Raw genomic sequence first — 21,423 nt, forward strand, 5'->3', positions numbered from 1 at the left:
GCACTCCATCACTCTCCTTCTTGGTCAAATAGCCCTTACACAGCCTGGAGGTGTGTTTGGGGTCATTGTCCTGTTGAAAAATAAATGATCGTCCAGCTAAACGCAAACCGGATGGGATGGCATGTCGCTGCAGGATGCTGTGGTAGCCATGCTGGTTCAGTGTGCCTTCAATTTTGAATAAATCCCCAACAGTGTTACCAGCAAAACACCCCCACACCATCACACCTCCTCCTCCATGCTTCACAGTGGGAACCAGGCATGTGGAATCCATCCGTTCACCTTTTCTGCGTCTCACAAAGACACGGCGGTTGGAACCAAAGATCTCAAATTTGGACTCATCAGACCAAAGCACAGATTTCTACTGGTCTAATGTCCATTCCTTGTGTTTCTTGGCCCAAACAAATCTCTTCTGCTTGTTGCCTCTCCTTAGCAGTGGTTTCCTAGCAGCTATTTGACCATGAAGGCCTGATTCACGCAGTCTCCTCTTAACAGTTGTTCTAGAGATGGGTCTGCTGCTACAATTACGAACAATCAGATAAATTTGGATTAATTGTATGAGTGAACATGTTTTCTGCTGTTGTTTGAACATTTACCTGGAACTAATATTTTTAGTGACTGATGTTCTCACATGTAACGGTGGCAGAACTGGTTTGTCATCGCTCTGTGGTTTGCAAGTGTTCAAACATGTCTACAGTTCATCAGAAAAGCTAATTGTTAACTTTTATTGATCAGACACTCCCACAAAACTGTGTAGATAAAAATAGGAATCAGTGAGGAATATTTTATCAAATGAGCAGTTCATCAAAGGAACTTCTTCTTCATTCAACAGGTGAGAGATGCATTATCAGTGGGAAAAGACAAATATGACATTAGGTGTTATAATACCTTTTTGCTGATGCTTTTTTCATTGTGATACCAGTATTTTAATTTTTTTCACTTCATCTAGTGACAGTTAACACAGTCAGTGCTGAGATTGGTTATCTTTATTCTCGCCCCACCAGGATTCTTCTGTTTTCCAGAGTGAAAATGGCTGATTATCAAGTGACCGTGTCCACTTCCTATCTGGATGATGCCGGCACTTGTGACCATGTCTTCATTAAGCTGGTGGGAAAGGATGGTGAGAGCAAACGCACGAGGCTCATGGACTCCAAGGGAGAGTCATCCTTCACCAGAGGAGCAGTAAGTCTGACATATCCCTCTCTGTGTTTAAATGTATAACACGCATCCTCAATTTTTACCTATACAAGATTGTAGGCTTACTAAATAGAAAAGGTTATGTAAACTCATACCAAATCAGACTCCTATGGGCCATGACGGCATTTGTGCTGCTGTAACACTCTTAATTCTACAGCCACCAAGATGAGCTACAAAAAAAAAATCCCCCAAAAGTGTAATTTATGCAGTGTACATACTGTGCATACTGCACAAGTTGTACTTTGTCCACCCTTCTACATTCAGTAATTGTATGCTAAGCACTGGGTTACTGCTCAGTTCTTGGTTACCAGATACACTTTATCTCTCATATAAATGTTTTCAAACCATTTCTCTCCTTACTCCAGGTGTCTACTTTTACCGTGTCCTGCCCTGTCTCCATTGGAAAGCTGGTCCGGATAGAGCTTGAAAAACAGCCTTCCCAAAATCCGGACAAATGGTTTCCCACCAAGGTGGAAGTGAAATCCCCCGAGGGAGACACCTTCAAGTTGCTCATCTGCCAATGGATCACTGACAGCGAGGTGTACCGCTTCAGAGAGGGAATAGGTTTGTGGAAATGTGTTTGTCTGACATCCTGTATGTTGTTTACTGTCCACAGAAGAGATAAAAGAAAGACAAGTCCTGCAAGCTGCACACAATTTTAAAATTTTAAACCTTGTTGTAGCTCCTCCTTCACACTCTGGGAGTCTTTCATACACAGTATTGTCCTTTTCAGCAGGAGTAGCACTTTATTTTGTTCCATGTTGGCAATTTCCCAAAAATAATGCACACAAAAAAGAATAGATAACAACAAGACATTAAAATGAAAAGGAAAACAAAAATTACTACATGCCTCGCCATAAAAGCTCCCTTGATGGCTAGAGCTGTGATGGCCGAGTGGTTAAGGCGTTGGACTCGAAATCCAATGGGGTTTCCCTGCGTAGGTTCAAATCCTACTCACAGCGATTATTACTGTGTTTAATGATTAAATGTTGCAGGTGCAATATTACAATTACTAAATGAGCCATCTGGTATCTGGGCTGCATATCCATCAATACAAAGCCAAAACGCACAGGTTAAATAAAAAAAAATCAAAGCTTTTGGGCAGCTCTGGCTCAGGAGGTAGAGCAGGTTGTCTAACAATCGGAAGATCAGAGGTTCAATCCCTGGCTCCTCCAGTCTGCATGCCAAAGTTGAGCAAGTCAGTGAATCCCAAATTGCTCAAATGGCTGATCCATCAATGTCTGAGTGGATTAAAATCTGAGTAGCAGGCAGCACCCTGCATGGTAGCTTCGGCCACCAGTGAGTGAATGTGACAGGTAGTGTAAAAAGTGCTTTGAGTGGTCAGAAGACTAGAAAGGTGCTATACAAGTGCCATCCATTTATGAATATACATCTTACGCTTGTCTGTAATTTCAAACCATCACTGAAAACAGTTTGTTTTTAACATTATTTGGTGGTTTCCAACATAATTTATGAACAATTATTACACCATAAAGTCTTCCTTATGTTAACATTATTAATTTTTACATTTTTGGACAGTCTGTGTCAATGGTTTCACTTTACATTCTATATATTCTACATATCAATTTCAGTCCAATCACTGGAGTTTCATTGTTCATTTTTATAACAGTGTCACGTTTGTCCATATTCGTCAACACCCCTTATGAAGATATAATAGGAGTCTTTATAAACAACATCTTCAGCTACACATCCTTATTTCTCAGCTACACAATCTCATTTGCTTAAATTGTTTTCAACATGTAGAAAGTAATTATTACATTTATTAGCAATGTCTTTGATTTCTTTATTTTTATCGTTACAAAGTAATTTGAATTGTCTGCTTTTCCAGTGCCTTTTTGAATTATGCTGTTGAGCATTGTCAGTGTTCTTGTGTGCTCCTCCCACACTGCTCCAATAGTTTGTGATAATGCTCCTTCTACCAGATCTCATAATACTTATTAATTTATTTTCATTTATCTTATATTTGTTTTCTGCCTCTGTTCTTTCTTTTAACAATTGTTCCTGAAAGAGCCAGGCAAGCCGCCCTTCCAAAAACTGGACACGGGGATCCCTCCCCCTGAGGAAGGCACCTCCAACTTTCCCAGTGATCGCCGGCAAACTGACAGCAAAGTGCCTCGCTTTATTGAGGGAACAGGTTTGTGCAAATTTGCTTGTCTGACATCCTGTACGCTGTTCACTGACCACAGAAGACATAAAAGAAAGACGAGTTCTGCAAGCTGCACTATCAGCCAGCTGGAGTAAATTAGTGCCAACATGTTTTCTTTAAGGGCGGGGAGTCTTTCAAACACGGCATTGTCTTTTTAGTAGTGGTAGTAATATATTTCAAACTCTATAATAACAATTTCCAAAAAGAGTGCACATAAAAAACAAACAAAAAAACAAGGCATTTAATTAAAAAGAAAAAATACCACATTAACAAAAAAAGGTGTGGGCTGAAGGTAAAGCTTACTGTACTTTGTCTTTTAAATACCGTAAAACTTCACTTAAAAAGATTATTCCCAATTAAATGCCCAGTCCCTTTCACCAGCTCCGTGTATCTACACATTTTGACAAATAACCGCCCGTCTCAATTAGACGCCTGGTCTGGTTCTTTGGATGTATAAATCCAGCATGTTCACGAACCACTTGAGCTAACATGAGTTAGCTGCTTAGATCGTACGTACAAATACAAATGTTTAAATGTTAGCTCGGTTTAGTTCATTTTACTGAAACCATGAGCACCAGAGAAGTCTGTAAATCATTCAGATTTATCAGCATGACAAAAAACATGAGGTGACTCTCTCCCTCTGTAGCTGTCATAAAGTCAGAATATGTGTCTTTTCCTTGATTACTCGGTAAGTTATTTATATTTCTTTAGTCCATAAGGGTCCACCGATCAAAAGAATCGAAAGTGCTTTTCATAAAAATTAATCCAAGTTGTGAATGTTGTTTTAACAGGATAAAGTGGTGTTGTGTCGTATGCTGTAACCATCAAGTGCCATGAAACAAGTGTCATAACATAACACATAATTGATATGTTATTCGAAGCCTAATTTTGACACGTTATATTCATACTTACATAATTGTACAATATCTATGTATATATGTTTACCGCCTTATTTTAAATCTTTTTTCATCTCAAAGTTTGCAAAGTGAAGTACATATCTTTAATTTCTTGCTGCTTCAGTGCCATTCCTACGGACATACATCTATTTGTTCTTTTATTTGTCTTTACTCTTGATTCCGTAAATTCAAACTAGTGAGTCCTGATTCAAGATATCCTTAGTTTTACACAATATTACAATAGTTTTAGACTTTTTGCATTATTAACATATGGTTTCCAACGTATTTTATGATCAATTGTCATTTATTTTTAGACATTCTTTCTGTTTTACACAATTGATTGATTTTTAAATTTGTGAAATGTATGTATCAGTGGTCTGACTGTATTATTAGTATTTTTTTACTAACAACATATTAATTTCAGTCCAGTCAGTGAACTTTTTGATGTTAAATTGTTAAATAATTTCATGTTTGTCCTTATCAATCAACATCTCTAATGAAGATATAATAGGAGGCTTTACGGACAATGTCTTCAACTACACCATCCTTATTTCTCAGCTACACAATCTCATTTGCTAAATTGTTTTCAATATTTAGAAAATAATCATTACATTTATTGGCAATTTCTTTGATTGATTTATTTTTATATTGTTATCTTTACAAAGTAATTTGAATTATCTGCTTTTCCAGTACCTCCTCCTACACTGCTCCTATAGTTTGTGATAATGCTCCTTCTTACCAGATCTCATAATACTTACTCATTTATTTTCATATATGTTGTTCTTTCTTTTAACAATTGTCCCTAAAAGAGCCAGGCAAGCAGCCCTTCCAAAAACTGGACACGGGGATCCGTCCCCCTGAGGAAGGCATCTCCTTTCCCAGTGATCGCCGGCAAACTGACAGAAAAGTGCCTCGCTTCAGAGAGGGAACAGGTTTGTGCAAATGTGCTTGTCTGACATCTTGCACGCTGTTCACTGACCACAGAGGAAAGACACATTCTGCAAGCTGCACTATCAGCAGGCTGGAGTAAATTAATTCCAATTCCAGTTCTCTAATTTCAAAGCATCTTTGAATACAGTTAGGAAGCAAATGATTTTGTGCTTGTACAATATCCAAGAAAATTTTAAGATAAACCACAATATTTTAAAGTATTAACAATCCCCATTCCAAAGAAGTTGGGACACTGTGTAAGACATAAATGAAAGCAGAATGCAATGATTTGAAAATCTTTTTTGACTATATATTCATTTGAATACAGTACAAAGACAAGATATTTAACATGTAAACTGATAATTTTTAGTTTTTCATAAACACACACTCATTCCGAATTTGATGCCTGAAACACGTTACAAAAAAGTTGGAGGGTTGGAGTGAGAACAGGTTGGTGTTCCTTGAGGAGAACAGGTTGGTGTTCCTTGAGCGTTACTCTTATACTGCTTCAGTAGTTTGTGATGATGCTGCCTCTTATAAGATCTCACAATACTCATTTATTTTTATATCTCATATTTAACTCTCTCTGTGTTCTATGTTGTGAATATCTGTTCCTGACAGAGCCAGACAAACAGCCCATCCGAAAGCCAGACATTGGTTTCTCTTCCCCAGCAGGAGACACCTACAACTTTTCCATCTATTGCCACAACACTGACAGTGAGGTGTCCCGCTTCAGAGAGGGAACAGGTTTGTGCAAATTTGCTTGTCTGTCATCCTGTACGCTGTTCACTGACCACAGAAGAAAGACAATATCTCCAAGATGGACCATGAAGAGGCTGGAGTAAATTCATTTCAGTGTATTTTAAACTTGCTGGTGTTCGTCAAGTTTCAAAGCAGTAATTGATTTCAGTGTTATCAACAATTATTATAAACAATTTAACAAAATAAATGCACAAGAGAATAAATAACAACAAGGCATTAAAATTACAAGGGAAACAAAAAGTACTGTCTGAAAAGGTGTAGGCTGAAGCTTATAATACTGAGCCTTTATATACCTCCATGTCAGCAGCAGCCATGGCTGGAGGCCTTATGTTTTTGGGTTGGTCATGTGTCCATCCCCATCTCGTGAACGCTATATCTGAAGAACGCTTTGAAAGAATTTCTTCAAATTTGGCACCAATGTTAACTTGGATTCAGTGATGAAGTGTTCAGATTTTGGTGGTCATAGGTCAAAGGTCAAGGTCACTGTGACTTTGTCTGTGTTATTTTTGTGAACATAATGGGCTCTAGTTTCCCGGCGCAGCGCAGGGTGGCGAACCCCGCGCAGAGCTAGTTTCGAGCAGCGCAACCCGAGGCGCGCTCAGTTTGGAAGTTTGGCAGACCGAGGTGCGCTGAGATGGGTGTGGCAGCGCAGCAGGGGGAGGTGTCGACAGATCCAGCTTGGCGCAGTGACAGTTTGTGCCGAAAGGCTTCGCCGAAGGTGCGCTAAAAGCTCGCCAGCTGAAACCACGTCTGCTGTCAGTGCAGGGGGAGCGCAGCTGGTGTAAGCCAAAGTTTGGCTGACCGGCAGACAGTGCGCACACGTCACCGAAGCCTCACAGGCAGGTTTCCAGAAGGCACATTAACGATGCAATAAATAGCCACAAAACCACTATTCATTCCAACTATCTGCAATCAGCACATAAATGTATCTCAATATCGACTGTCCCATCACATCTGATGTCAGATCAAAGGGGATTGGCACCATTTGGCACGTTTGGCACACGTAATGGAAAACCAACCTGATTTGATTAACACAGCTGCAAACTAATGAGTTCACATCCCTCTCAGCCAACCACAAACAGCCACAGCATCAGATAGGGAGTATATATTCAGCATCTGTCATCTTAGAAAAGTCAAAAGAAAAGAAACAGAGTGAGACTGCGAGAGAGAAAGAGAGAGCGTGCGCGCACGAGAGAAACGCAATATTGATTTACAATTGTGGTGACCTCCTCCCAGGCTACCTTTGCATCATCAGCCCGTGGAGGTCTGCTCGCAGTTCCGTATATTCGGACACTGCGAGCTTGGACCTCCCGGACCAAAACATCAGTTTCCTCCTGGGAGAAGTTTGGCCGTCTGACGCTGCCGCTCTCTTCTGCCATGGCGAATTGAATAAACTCTCATTACACCTTCGCGCGGCGCATTTAAGGGCGAAGAGAGGTGCTCATTTGATTGGTGTGATGTGTGTAAAACCCTCTCCTCACTCTTTCCGACTTGTGCAGGTAGGAGGGACGGAGGTGGGATAGAGGAGTAGCTGCGCCAGGGCGCACGGTGTGCCAAACTTGCAAAATCCGCCTGGCCACACCCAGTTGGCGAAGCGCAGGTGCGCTGCACCCCCGCCTCGCCCGGTCTGCGAAACTAGAGCCCATAATCTCAAGAACACCTCAGGAACTTCTTCAAATTTGGCAAAAACATCCACGGGGCATCGGTGGCTTAGTGTTAGAGCAGGCGCCCCATGTACAAGGCTGTTGCCGCAGCGGCCCGGGTTCGACCCCAGCCTGTGGCCCCTTGCTGCATGTCTCTCCCTCTCTCTCTCTCTCCCCCTTTCACACTTCACTATCCTATCAATTAAGGGCAAAAATGCCCATAAAAATATCTTAAAAAAAAAAAAAGTCCACTCAGACTCAAAGATGAACTGATTGGAATTTGGTGGTCAAAGGTAAAGGCAACTGTGACTCTCCATCTGTCCCATTCTCGTAAACTCAGCACTCTGAGAAGAGCGCTCCGAGGGGCAGGGGCTCTTGGGGACTAGTGGTACGGAAATACCTAAAAATGTCCCTTTGGGAGTCCCGACAGGCATTAGAAGAGCCCCATGAACATTACAATGATTTAAAATTTTGGATAAAATCTCAGGGCACTTGGCCACAGCACATGTGGGGCAACAGGGACTCTGTTATTTATCAACGATTCTCCTGTCATGCAGGGTCTCTGGAGAAATAACCTGGCGACTGCCGATGAGATTTATGAGATAAGTAAATAGATAAGCAGGTCCATGAACACGTCAATAAATGAATAAACAAGTTGATTATTAAGTATGTTTAATCATAAATCTTCTGAACTATGGTAAAAGATCCTATAATAAGTCTTCAATTGAATTAAAGAAACTGATATGATGATGCATGTGTGGGGTTAAAATAGGTTAAAAACAGAGGGCAAGTGTTTAAAAATATACAGAAACATGCAAAGGTAAGTGTTTTATAGTTCTTATAGTTTTCTGTCAAAATTGGATTAGTGTTGGTTTAAGTACTCTCTACAGAGTTACTCTGATACTGGTCCAATAGACTGTTATGATGCTTCTTCTTATTAGATCTCATAATACTTATAGATTTTTATACACCTTGTGTTTGCTTTCTGCCTCTTTTGTTTTTCAATTTAAAATTTGCCCCTGATAGAGCCAGACAAACAGCCCATCCGAAATCCAGACATTGGTTTCTCTTCCCCTGGAGGAGACACCTACAACTTTTACATCTATTGCCGCAACACTGACAGCGAGGTGCCTCGCTTCAGAGAGGGAACAGGTTTGTGCAAATTTGCTTGTCTGACATCCTGTACGCTGTTCACTGACCACAGAAGACATAAAAGACAAGTTCTGGAAGCTAGACTGCAAGGAGGCTGGAGTAAATTAATTCCAACATGTTTTCTTTAAGGTCTCTCAAACACAGCATTTATCTTTTTAGTATTGGTAGTAATTTATTTAAGACTCTAGTAACAATTTTCCAAAAATAATGTACATAAAATAATAATAATGACAATAAAGTGATAAAATTAATAGGTAAACAAAACATATTGACAGAAAAGATGTAGCCTCAGTTAATTAAACTTACCCTTCTTACATACTGTATTAAAAACAATAAGCAACACTTTCACAACTAGATTTAGGCTATACAAAAACACAACAAAATAAACACAAAGTTCTGAACAGTCTCACACACAACAATAAAAATCTTACCTCCATTTTATATATTTACCATCTTATTCCCTGTCACAATCATTCCCTAAGTTAACCCTTTTGACAGATATTAAATTTGTCCTTGTTTTTTTTTTTTTTTTTTTTTTTTTTTTACATACCCATTCCCTTAAATTTCAAATCACCATTGGAAAGCAGTTAGGAAGCAACAGATTTTTTGCTTTGTAAATTACTAGTTCACAACATTTTAAAGCATGTAGGTTAATAATTAGTGCATTTGATGAATTGTAAAATAATTTAGTATCCTCATCGCTTTCCTCTGTATCAGAATCAGACTCAGCTTTATTCACCAAGTGTGTGCATACAAGGAATTTGACTTTCTCTCAATGTACTCAAATTTAGGCAAGAAGTGGAATATACAGAATATACAATATACAAAAAATATACAACTATACATCAAATATAGAAAAATATATAAAAAAAAATGTTATAAAAAACTATTTGAAATATCATTGAATTAGTGTTGGTTTTGTATGTGTTTGCCCATACATCCACACAGTAGGTAATGTATTTAACTATGACAGAACCATAGATTATATATAATGAGTTTTTATTCAAGATATACATATATTGCAGTGGTTTGAGACATTTTTGTTTTTACATTATTTTTGGGTGGATTGCAACATATCTCTGATCAATTATAATTCTCAGTCATTTATTTTTTAAAGTGGATGGGTGGATACTCTGTTTTAATATAATTTATTGATTTTTAAATTTGTGGGATTTATGTGCCAGTGGATTCATTGCAATTTATAATATTTTTCTTTACTACCGATCAGTGGACTTTTTAAAACATATGTTTTTAAAGTCAAGTATTTCCTTTTCATCTACACACAGAATAAAGATGTAGACGTTATTATGAGCAATAACTTACCACACCATTTTCATTTTTTGCTAAATTGTATCTAATGTTTACAAAATAATCAATATATTTACAGGCAATTTCTTTTGCTTTATTTATAATCGCATTGTGGTCGTAACAAAATAATCTGACTTGTCCCAGTGCTCGCTTTAATTATGCTGTTAAGCACTCTCCATGTTCCTTGAGTGTTACACCTATATTGCTTCAATAGTGTGCTTGTATGCTTATATGTATGTGAGCACATAATACTTAATTTTTTCTGTATATCTCATAATTGTTTTTTGCTTCTTTTTGTATTTGAGCTAGACAAAATGATTTTTCAACAAAAAAGTGTGGAATTTGAGGAGACTCGCATGGGTAAGTGGTGTTCACTGATCACAGATAACATAAAAGACAGACAGAAGTTGCAAACTGGACTGCTTGGACTGGAGTAAATTAATTCCAACATACTGTACAAAGAATTTTAAACCTTGTTGTGTTTTTTTCTAGCTACATTTGAAGCACAATCTGCATATTTTCCCAAATGGTTCAGAACGCTGCCAGACCGGAATCAGCGAGAGAGAGACTATCGGTGAGTGCTCAGAGCTTATTCACATTTTAACTTTATACAACCCAAAACTAACGTGCATCCAAACGTCGACCACCTTTGGTTGATTATATTCATGACCTATAATGATAAACTAACTGCCATATAAAATGTTGTTACACCTGCCAGGGTATATTCAACTCTATTATACTATAAGTTGCAGAATTGCAATGTTAATTACATGAATGTGTAAAGTACTGCTTGTATACTCTGACCTAAAACAGCACACGCAGATATCTCGACTGTGTTTTGTTCCTCACCACTCTGCTCTTCTTAATTTTCCCAGCTGGCATGAGCATGCAAAGGGAATACCCCACTGCATGAAGGCAGAAGACCTCTCTGATCTGCCTTCTGAGGTCCAGTTCTCCTTCATCAAGGATGCAGAGTTTAAGCTCACTGCAGTTGCTGGGTAAAGTCCTCAAATTCTGTCATACATCTGTTTATCTATGTGACTATGTATGTCCCATCAAACAAATTTAAGTCATCCAAGTAAACTTACTTTTTGCTTTTATTTTCTAGGCTGGCTGAGCTGTACCTGAATGGTCTGGCTGATTCCAGGGAGAACTGGCTTGATATTGATGACATCAAGGGGGTGTTCCGTTCCAAACGGACTGACATATCAGGTACTGTGCTATCATCGTAATGTAATGGAATACTTAATATGTGTGGTGCAGAGGTTGCGCTAGACTTTTTCGTCGCCGGTCATTTTGACCGACAGGGTTGTAAAAATCCGGTCATAATCTATTTTTACCGGTCATTTTAATTTTCGTTTTTAAATGATAATAAAGATATTCAAAGACATTTAGTTTTCATTCGTTCGTTTTTAATAAATCCAACAAGCAAGTTATAAAGTGTGCATTAATAAGGACATGAACGAAAAGATGAACAGACATCCACACACCGCAGCGCTTCAGTTCGGAGTCTGGTCTACACGCGAGCGGCGAGCGCTTCTGTCAAGCTGGATAGAGCGGATCGTACCAAACAGGAAGTCGGACACAGAAAAGACAAGAGAATCCGGCCAATTTTCAAAATAAAATACCAACAGCATGCACTGACGAACGTGAGGGAATACCATGTTTATAATTTAAAATAACACAACAGTGCATAATCGAACACATTTTTCAATACCCTAATCACTTCATTACACTTTTAATTTTGTGTCACCGAGCCTACAGACTACATAAATAAAATGGTGAGAACAATATGCCCGATTCATTCAGTGTTAATCCAACACGCTCAATACATGGACATGCAATGACAAATTATAATTAACTTATTACGTTATAAAAAACGATTAAAATATGGACTTACCCATGTTTAAAATGACCTGTTGAAGTGAAAAAACGAGTACTGACGGGAACAGACGAGTGGAGTCGATGTTTAACCGGCGCGGAGAGCGCAGGAGAAATGCGCTGCCTGTGTGGACAGACTTCTGCGGCACTAACGCTTCTGGTGTGTCCAGGCCGTTATGTTAACCGTCCCTGTGTTCCAATACCCATTCTACCATACTATTTAGTATGCCAGAAAAAGAATTAGTGTGTCCCAATACATAGTATGTCAGATGCAGTATGCCAAAAGTACCAGGATGTTCTACTACATCCGGTCATATTTCGCAGTATGCACAAAGAGCATGGATACCAAGAGGCGAAGCTCAATAGAACGCCCCATAGCAACAGATTCCCCCATGGTTTCGTCCTACCGCCGCCATTTTGGACCGTCAGCAGACCGCAGCAGACCCGCTTGCATACAAAAACACACAGACAAACTGAAGTATATCGCTATTAATTATGCTTACAATGCTACTCACCTCGTGATAGCTTAGTCACAGCTGCTTTTTCACGTTTTTGTAAAGCAAAATATAGACTTTTAAAAAAAACAAAACGAGGAAAAACGGCAGAGATGGCATCTCTAAATATTACATCCACTTATGAGAAGATTAACTTAGGCCTAATTACTCCTTCAAAATCACCCCATAAGCCAATCTACCAAAAAAATAAACAAATAATAGGCTAATAAAAAAAAATCAATATTTTAACTAGATAACCAACCAACGCCCACACTTCCCTTCATACATGGTTTATTTAATTTGAGATACTAAGACACTACATATTAGGACTGCAATGATCTGATTATATACTGTCACATATCATACAGTTTTGCAAGAACACAGATACAGCATTCAACTTTTTTGTGATTATAGTATAATCAATGTTAGGGTTCAACTATGACTACATTATAGAAGATTCTACCAGTACAGGCAGTGGTGTAAGTGTGGTATAAATAATGAATGAATATGACTAAATATGAATACACTATGGGCCAGGTATGAGCAGTGTAGACTAGTAAATATATAAATAGTAAAAGTCAAATACATATTAAGTAATGTAGTAAGAATGTGCAAGTATGTTACACTACAAATAAAAGTAATGTGAATGTAAGGCTGCTTCACGTGCAGATAGAATATAGTGCCAGCAGCTGCATAGCTGTAAATATATTTAACATCAAACAACTGCCAGCAACAGAGAGCTATTTGTGAAGGGGGTTAATATGCCTACTGGTGACTAGTTCAATAGACAGGTCACTAATAATAGGCTTGGGACTGTTTACGTGAACACGTCAGTTTATTAGAAACAACAACATACATTATGACATAACAGCAACAGAGCTCTCCGGCACCTCCAACGGTATGCACAACTCTGGCGAGCTTGACGAGAGGAGATTTGCTGCATCTCCGAAGTACAACAACACAAAATATTCAAATGTGGCGCTATGGACGGCGGCGGAAGTGAGCAAGAGGGTCGAGGTTCAGGGAGCGGATGTAGTGTGTCCCAATAGCATGCATACTGCATACTACACTACATACTTTTTAAGGGCAGCTGCAGTACATACTAAAAGTATATAGTAGAAGTATGCGATTTGGAACGCAGGGTGTGCTACATGAAGCAGATTAATGACTTTTTCTCTGCAGTGTGAAAACGGCAGCCACTTAAACCACTGACTGTGCACTCCGCTGCCAAGTGGGCAGGGGTGGTAATTGCAACCGGTCAAATGACCGACGGCCTTCAGATTTTCCGGTCATTGCTATAAAAAACCGGTCAATGACCAAGAATATCCGGTTAACGCGACCCCTGGTGTGGTGGATATGGGTCAGGGGGAGAGGAGTGGAACATGGAAGAGCATTGTCCTATGATCAGAGACCGCAACATTAACCTAGATCAAATTTTCGTCACACAATCCATAGGAAAGCACTGGGTTGAAAAGTTTGATAAAACCAGAAATAAGCAAGGAGGGAAATACAGCAGCATACACCGATCAGCCAAAACACTGAAATCACTGACAGGTGAAATGAATAACATTGATTATCCTGTTACAATGCATTGTTCTGCTGGGAAACTTTGGGGCCTGGCATATATGTGGATGCTTCTTGACATGCTCCACTCACCCAAACACTTTTTTTAGCTCAAGCAAACCTCCACATGGCAACAACACTCCCAGATGACAGTGCCCCCCCAGCAGGACAATGTGCCATGCCACACCGCAAAAACTGCTCAGGTGTGACCCAAGGAACATGATGGAGAGCTCAAGACATCGACATGGCCTCCAAATTCCCCAGATCCCAATTCAACTGAGCATCTGTTGGACATGCCAATACCCCAGACGTACCCCTCATCCACGGTGCGGTCTCTAACAGATCAGACATTGCTCTCACCTCATACATGGTCACATAATTTAGTGATAAGCGTTACACAACAGTGTTTGCATTGCAATGCGTTTCAAGGATAAGACATGAGACACTACTTTTACAAAGAGAGATGATAAAGATGAGCCCGGGTAACCGAACATCTCAGTCGTAGAAAAGCAGAATATCGAGTTACGACCTACCAGTTTGATGTGTGTAGAGGTCTGTATTGTAGCTGCCTGGTGTCATTTTTAGGGTGGTTTAGTGGAGGTCAACAGCAAATGGTTTTGTGTGGTACAGCTGTTTAAAAACTATGAGATCAGTGATGAGACTGGCTGAGAGGGTATTTAATATCTACCACACATGCTGATCAAGGCTATTTTCACCTACACATAGCCCTTTGCAGGTTGCACTGCTGCAACAGGTGCACATGGAGACTCAAAATATTTCTCAGGAGAATGCAAAAGTTTTGTGAGAGTATTCAGAAGTTTCCCTGGAGAACACAAATTTATTTGTTTCTCCCCCATTATATTTATCTGTTACCTATCTATTTTTTGTCCCCCATGCCCCCCGTAGAGGCACCATAATAACATAATGACTGATTAATCTGAAAATAAATAAAAATAAAGACTTGGCACAGAGGTCATCCAGTTTATTTCCAACGTTTGTCAAGCTAGCAGGATGCCATTTCAGCTGGTGCTCATTCTTCCTTATTTTTCCTTGATGTTTACTGATATTTACATTTGAAAACCTTGACCAGGCTAGCTAGCAGCTGGCTAACAGAAGTCAGCAGGAGGAGAATTTACATACCAGTGATTTGATTTCCTCGTCCTGATGAGTGACTCGCAGCCACATGCTGCCACCATCCAAAGCCAACCACAAAAAGCACCATCAAGACTCGCAAAGTGAAAAAAGAGCCCAAATTTGACACAAATTTAGTGGAGCTGACAGAGAGGCAACTGTAAGCGTCCATGCCTTTTGTAGTTTACTATTATTTTTTCAGTTTTTTATTGATGAGTAATTGTATTGAATTGGATATAATCAAGATCATGTCTGATTCACTTTAACTTTCACATGTAGTGTACAGGTACAGTTAAGCTGATAACACCATGATTTTCTAGCTTGAAACTCAATGAAGTTCAACTCTCTTGTTCTTTTTCCAGACTATGTCCAGGAACACTGGAAGGAGGACGTTCTTTTTGCCTACCAGTTTCTAAATGGCGTCAACCCCATGTTGATCCGACGCTGTTCAGCTCTGCCTGATAACTTTCCTGTCACTGACGACATGGTCTTCCCCAGCGGTCAGTTCAGCTTGGAAAATGAAATGGAGGTGATTGTCATGACGTTGATAGATCTTAGCAATAGAAAAGATCATGTTTTGCCCCATGATGCTTTACATTTGGGATTGCATGTCGCACTACATGTTTAGTCAGTATATGTAACGTCCACACTGTATGCATGTGAGTAAAATGATTTCCTCACCACAACAGAATGGCAACATATTCCTGTGTGACTACAAGCGTTTGGAGGGAGTGAAAGCAAACACCATCCATGGGAAGCAACAGTACTTGATGGCTCCCCTCGTCCTGCTCCACAAAACACCTGATGATGAGCTGATGCCAGTTGCTATTCAGGTTAAACTTTCCCTAAGTGTTCTTAAAGCAAGATACTATGATCTATGCAAGTGAACCACACCTCCTTCCTTCTCCTGCAGCTGAAGCAGACTCCAGCAGAAGACAACCCCATCTTCCTTCCTACTGATTCTGAGTACGACTGGTTGACGGCCAAGATTTTTGTGAGAAGTGCAGATTTCAACGAGCATCAAGTCAATGTCCACCTGCTGCGCACTCATCTGCTGGCTGAAGTGTTTGCAGTGTCACTGCTGCGCAACGTGCCCAGGACACATCCACTGTACAAGGTAACTGAGGGGAGAATACTGAACCTACTGTAGTTGTAGTTTTCTATGTTGTAGTTTTTCCCAGTTGCTGATTTTTGTATCATCCAAAGTTGAAGAATCATAATGTTTTAGTGTGTGTAACTATTTCTCACTGTTAAATGGTATAGAAGCATCAAGATTACTGACTTGGTTAACATGTAATAGTGTTACTAACAGAGTTCCCTCATTCTCTCAGGTCCTCGCAGCTCACACCCGCTACACTCTGCATATCAACTTCTTGGCGAGAGATCGTTTGATATCCGAGACTGGAGTTTTCACAAAGGTACAAAAAGACAGATGTACTCAGTAGACATAAACAATCTTTTTTTTTCATCAATATCATGTACAGTATTTGTCTCTAACTATACTCCTGACATATTTGACTGTCTGCTAGTTTGCAGCCACTGGTGGAGAGGGTATGGTGACAATGATGCAGAAATCACTGTCCTCAGTGACCTACACCTCTCTCTGCATACCAGACGACATTGCTGAGCGTGGGCTGGAGGACGTGCCGAACTTCTACTACAGGGATGATGGACTCAAGCTTTGGGATATCATCCACAGGTATTACAGTCACTTTTGATTTTGCATTCTCTTAATGAATATATATTACTGGTACAAAATCATGGACATATGAGTGAAGGGTAGCTGCCATGCTAGACACTACAAAAAACTTACACCATATCAGGCTTAGTTAGAGTGCATTTAAAGGCCATGAAGTACACCAAAGTAAAAAAAAAAATGCACAGAGGCATCAGATCTGTGTTAAAGAGATTGCTCCAGCAGGGAGAGGACGTCTTTACCAGGAAAGCACCCTGAGAATACAAATGTAGGATTAGAGATTTTATTTTATTTAGTTCTTCCCCAAATTGTGCTTTGTGCTCTTGTAAATAATGCCGTGCTGCTGGGCCATCCTATAGAGAGAGCCTAGATTGATTTTGCAACTGCTGATCAGGAGATGACTTACAGTTGACCGAGGCTGTTTTTTTCCCCCCAGTATACTGGAAATGCACGTCAAACAATTTACTGTACAGCGCGGCTGTTAGAATTAGGGATACAATACATATTGTTTATGCAAAGACAATTTGCGGTTTTGAACAAGTGATTATACACAACATGGTTTCCAAATATCCTGATATCCTTATCCTCCCTAGAGCCCTGTGAGCTAGCTTTTGTTCTTACAATTACTAAAATTTAGAGGTGCTAGTAGGCATCTATTTGAACTCTGAAGCCAGCCAGGCTAATCACTTCCCTCCACTTGTAGTCTTTATGCTAAGCTAAGCTAATTGCCACCCAGCTGTAGCTTTATATTTAATGCACAAATATGAGAGGTGTATCGATCTTCTTATCTAACTCTCAACAAACATTGTCATATATTGCACCAAATTCTTAAAAAGAACAGAACTGATCGTACTAAAGAGATGGACATTAAATTGCCTCACAAAAGAGTTATGCTTTACTACTGCAGTATTTCTGAAAAATATCAACTAGGAATGTATTTTACAGAACTTATTCATATTCCTCAAAGGTTTGTGCAGGGAGTGCTCGGCTTCTACTACAAGCATGATGATGAGGTCCAGGAAGACGACGAACTACAGAGGTGGATTGGGGACATTTTTGAACACGGATTCCTTTCCCAAGAAGGCACAGGTGGGCTTAAAAGAAAAGCTCAATATTAATGATGAGAGATGTGCACATTAATATTTTATATAACATGCTCATATTGCAAAGATAACTCAAACTTAAATCATCTAGGCAACTTTAATTCATGCAGTTTATTTCCTCTAATTCTCAGGAATTCCACAGAGCTTTACCACCGTGGCAGAGTTGGTCAAGTTTGTCACCATGGTGATCTTCACTTGCTCAGCACAACACTCTGCTGTGAACACTGGACAGGTGAAGCCTTTTAATTTACCGGGATGATTAATTATAATGTTGCTATTACTGTAGAATCGGTTCATGACGTCTGCAGTTTTTTTTTCTGGACTGGAGAGAGATGGATGACATAAACAAGGGTCTATACAGCCAAACAGCCAGCCATCATGGTCAATATAATTTAATCATAACTGTATACATTACTGTATACTGTACCATAACTGTAGTTGCTTTCAGCTAAACAAATAAAGCTATATAAGCCACTGAAGGTTGAATGGGTGAACTTGTCTTCAGCTAAAAGTAAACTCATGTCCAGAGAGCTGGAAACTTTGGATTCTGTGATTCATTTATTGACAGTTCTGCATACACACGCTCACTGTAATGTTTCACCATGAGTTAGAGACAAATGTTCTTGAATTGATCAGTTTATTAAACCACTTAAAGCAGTGCAGAGAAAACTTACAGGCGTGTCACAGTGTCTCATAGAAAACAGCGCTCTCACTCAACAACAACAGAGATTAAAGCCACACCTGCCCCCCCTTCCTCTGCTGCACCAGCCAGCATTGACCATCCATGTGCCATGCATTACTGTGATTGGCAGAAGAATGGGAGATGATTGGCTGGCTCTGCTAATCCAGAACTCCCAACTGTACAAAATCCTAAAATAAATAGATAAATGTACACATGGGCACATGCAGAAAGTTGTCATGACATTTGGCTAAAAATCACAAATGTTAACCTCATGGTGGCGCTAGAGGAAAAGTCAGGAGATCACTTAAGTCATTGAGATGCATCCTCTGGGAACCATGAATGTTTGTACAAATTTTGGTTCCAATCCAAATTTCATGGCAACACATCCTGGAGTTGTCGAAATACACGCCACAAACATGGTTAAAACATGCAGCTTTTAAAGCACATTTTGAACAATAATTGTATCACCATGATACCAGTGCTATGCTGTGAGTGAGTCTTAATCAGTTATCTGCCAATCATTCAATCATTGCAGTATGACTATGGAGGCTGGATGCCCAACACTCCCACCAGCCTGCAGCTTCCTCCACCAACCAAAAAGGGGACAACAAGCGAGGCCACGATGCTGCACACATTACCTGACATGGGCACAACAGCCAATGCAATGGCTTCCATATGGTTACTCAGCAAACCATCCTTTGACTTTGTAAGTAAACAAAACTTGATGAAATTTGAATGACATCAATCAAAATTTTCTTCTAGTTTTGTAGAAAGGTTAAGGTTCTTCCAGTCAATGAGAAAAACAGTCCTGCTCACTACTTACAGCTGTACATTATAGTGCCAATAGTATATGCTTGACAACATTTAAATGCTATTGATAAAATGTATTTAATCATTTATTTCATCAGGTCGGTCTTGGCGAGTCCCTGGAGGACCATCACAGTCATGAGATTCCCTCCAGCCATGTAACAGCTTTTCAAGGAGAGCTTCAAGCGTTAAGCGCACGCATCAAAATCAGAAACAAGAGTCTGGAGGTGCCATACACATACATGGATCCAGCTGTGGTAGAAAATAGTGTGGCCATTTGAATGTCAGAAGGTGTGACCTCCTCAGCTGTTGGCCAAATTCAAGTAACAAAAATGAGAAAGGGAAAATCTGCATGCTTTGTTTTTAACTGGTACTATGGTGGAAGGAAGCTACTGCATGTGATCATTTTATATTGATCTGTGATTTTTATATAACCTAACTGATTTAACTGTGGGGAAAATGTGGTTTTAAGTCATAATTTACATCTTAGATCTTCTTAGTATGTCGGTGAATATACAGGGTCTCTTATCAAACTCAGTTACTGTGGGGTAAAATATTATTTTGCATTAAGACTGTAACACTTTAGAAGTAAACTGTGCCTTATGACTCACTGTCATAATGAAGTATAAATAAATGTAGGTACCTATGTTTTGCTTGATTTACTGCATGCTCTGTATCTGTATGTTAGAAAAATAGGAGAGTACTAGAGGACAAAACTTTTAAGTGAACTGTGTCTCTTTCATCTCGTGTGAAAAACAAGTACTTGTCACTCAGAACAAAGTAAGCTCAGTTTCATGGAGGACAGGAGGTTCCTGTAACCACAGAAAGAGACAGTGCTTCAGTGATCCTGTGTTCCATGAAGGAGATGTTTCTTTCTGTCCTTGTTTTACACTTTTTATAAAAACAATTTCCCTCACTTACAGAAGTTGAATACATAAAGTGAAGCTGCTGCATTGACAAGTTACGGTATAAACACATGTATCATCCACAAACAAAATGTGACAATTTGCATGTGCTGTAGAAGGGAAAACAAACATGGTGCATATTAATGTAAAAGTAATTTGGCTGATTTGTCATTGGATAATCACAGCAAAGCCCGAATTAAACACAGTGCCAAACACATTTGACTTAGCACATTTAGATGACAGTTCTTAATTAATTATCCCTATATTCAGCACATCTTCATATTATAGAAATTTGCTCTTATTTTGTTATGATGTGGCATGAAATGTTAATCTGTGTGTGTGAATTAATACATTTAATACTTTCTCTGGGTGGTGATTTTTGATCAATACTTTCTACTGTCACTAAGGTCTACTGTAAACTTAAATAAAGTACTGATTAAGTCTACACATGAGGCGTCTGAGAGATCATTTATAATTTACTGGAGGGGGCACTCAAAAACAAAACTGTATTTATGAATAGATGGACCAATAAAGATTCTGAGTCTCACAAGGAGAGAACTGAAAAGTGGGAAGAAGAGAGAGTCAGTGAGTAATAAATTGACACTATTTTGCCTCATGGTTGTTATTAGCATGATTGGGCTGATACACTGATAATTTGTTGACCAAACTGTAAATGGTAAAGGCTGGTGCTTTTATTTGAAGGAGTAATGTCAGTAAAGAGGGTGGTGCACTTTTTGTTTGTTAAGCACCTGGCTGACACATTGTTCGTCAATATTTCATTAAAATAATAATAATTCCTATTGTGATTGAAAATAAGTGACATAATCAGGGGCGCTACCAGGGGTTCTGGGCCCCATGTAAAGATAGAACACTAGGCCCCACCACCACAGGCTATGTAAAGCCTGTGCAAACACTGTGACCACACCTCCAGAACCAGTGTTGTAGTTAAGGATATATGCAAGTATACAGGGTATACCCACTTCTTTTTCTCTGTTCACAGTATACCCATCTATCAGTCAAAAAGTCAATGGAATATATAGGACAGTCTAACCTCCTCCCCTTTGGTAACCTACCCATCTACCCCATAGTGCACACCTCGTTAACCACTA

General features: G+C 39.5%; 1 protein-coding gene and 1 non-coding gene across 2 annotated transcripts; both read left to right on the top strand.

Moving 5' to 3' along the window:
- The first annotated feature begins 793 nt into the window (after positions 1 to 793).
- On the top strand, positions 794 to 20,759 carry LOC117254597 (polyunsaturated fatty acid lipoxygenase ALOX15B-like). The gene is made up of 20 exons (XM_078166249.1): positions 794 to 829; positions 1,002 to 1,179; positions 1,560 to 1,758; positions 3,224 to 3,349; positions 5,067 to 5,189; positions 5,809 to 5,934; positions 8,619 to 8,744; positions 10,362 to 10,412; positions 10,545 to 10,626; positions 10,928 to 11,050; positions 11,161 to 11,264; positions 15,484 to 15,650; positions 15,811 to 15,954; positions 16,035 to 16,238; positions 16,453 to 16,539; positions 16,651 to 16,820; positions 17,785 to 17,906; positions 18,052 to 18,152; positions 19,138 to 19,308; positions 19,511 to 20,759. The coding sequence occupies exons 2-20, from the start codon at positions 1,027 to 1,029 to the stop codon at positions 19,688 to 19,690; spliced, it is 2,559 nt and encodes an 852-aa protein (XP_078022375.1). The 5' UTR covers positions 794 to 829; positions 1,002 to 1,026; the 3' UTR covers positions 19,691 to 20,759.
- On the top strand, positions 2,075 to 2,156 carry trnas-cga (transfer RNA serine (anticodon CGA)). The gene has a single exon. It is a non-coding gene; the product is annotated as a tRNA-Ser (tRNA).
- Positions 20,760 to 21,423: the final 664 nt, after the last annotated feature.

Source organism: Epinephelus lanceolatus, chromosome 3 (genome assembly GCF_041903045.1).
Source record: "Epinephelus lanceolatus isolate andai-2023 chromosome 3, ASM4190304v1, whole genome shotgun sequence".
NCBI lineage: Eukaryota > Metazoa > Chordata > Actinopteri > Perciformes > Serranidae > Epinephelus > Epinephelus lanceolatus.

Excerpts from the sequence above, each read along its gene's own strand:
- LOC117254597 (XM_078166249.1), top strand. The coding sequence starts at position 1,027 with ATGGCTGATTATCAAGTGACCGTGTCCACTTCCTATCTGGATGATGCC. Across the intron at positions 5,935-8,618 it reads CCGCTTCAGAGAGGGAACAG|AGCCAGACAAACAGCCCATC; the intron begins GTTTGTGCAAAT and ends TGCCCCTGATAG. Across the intron at positions 10,627-10,927 it reads CAGCGAGAGAGAGACTATCG|CTGGCATGAGCATGCAAAGG; the intron begins GTGAGTGCTCAG and ends TAATTTTCCCAG.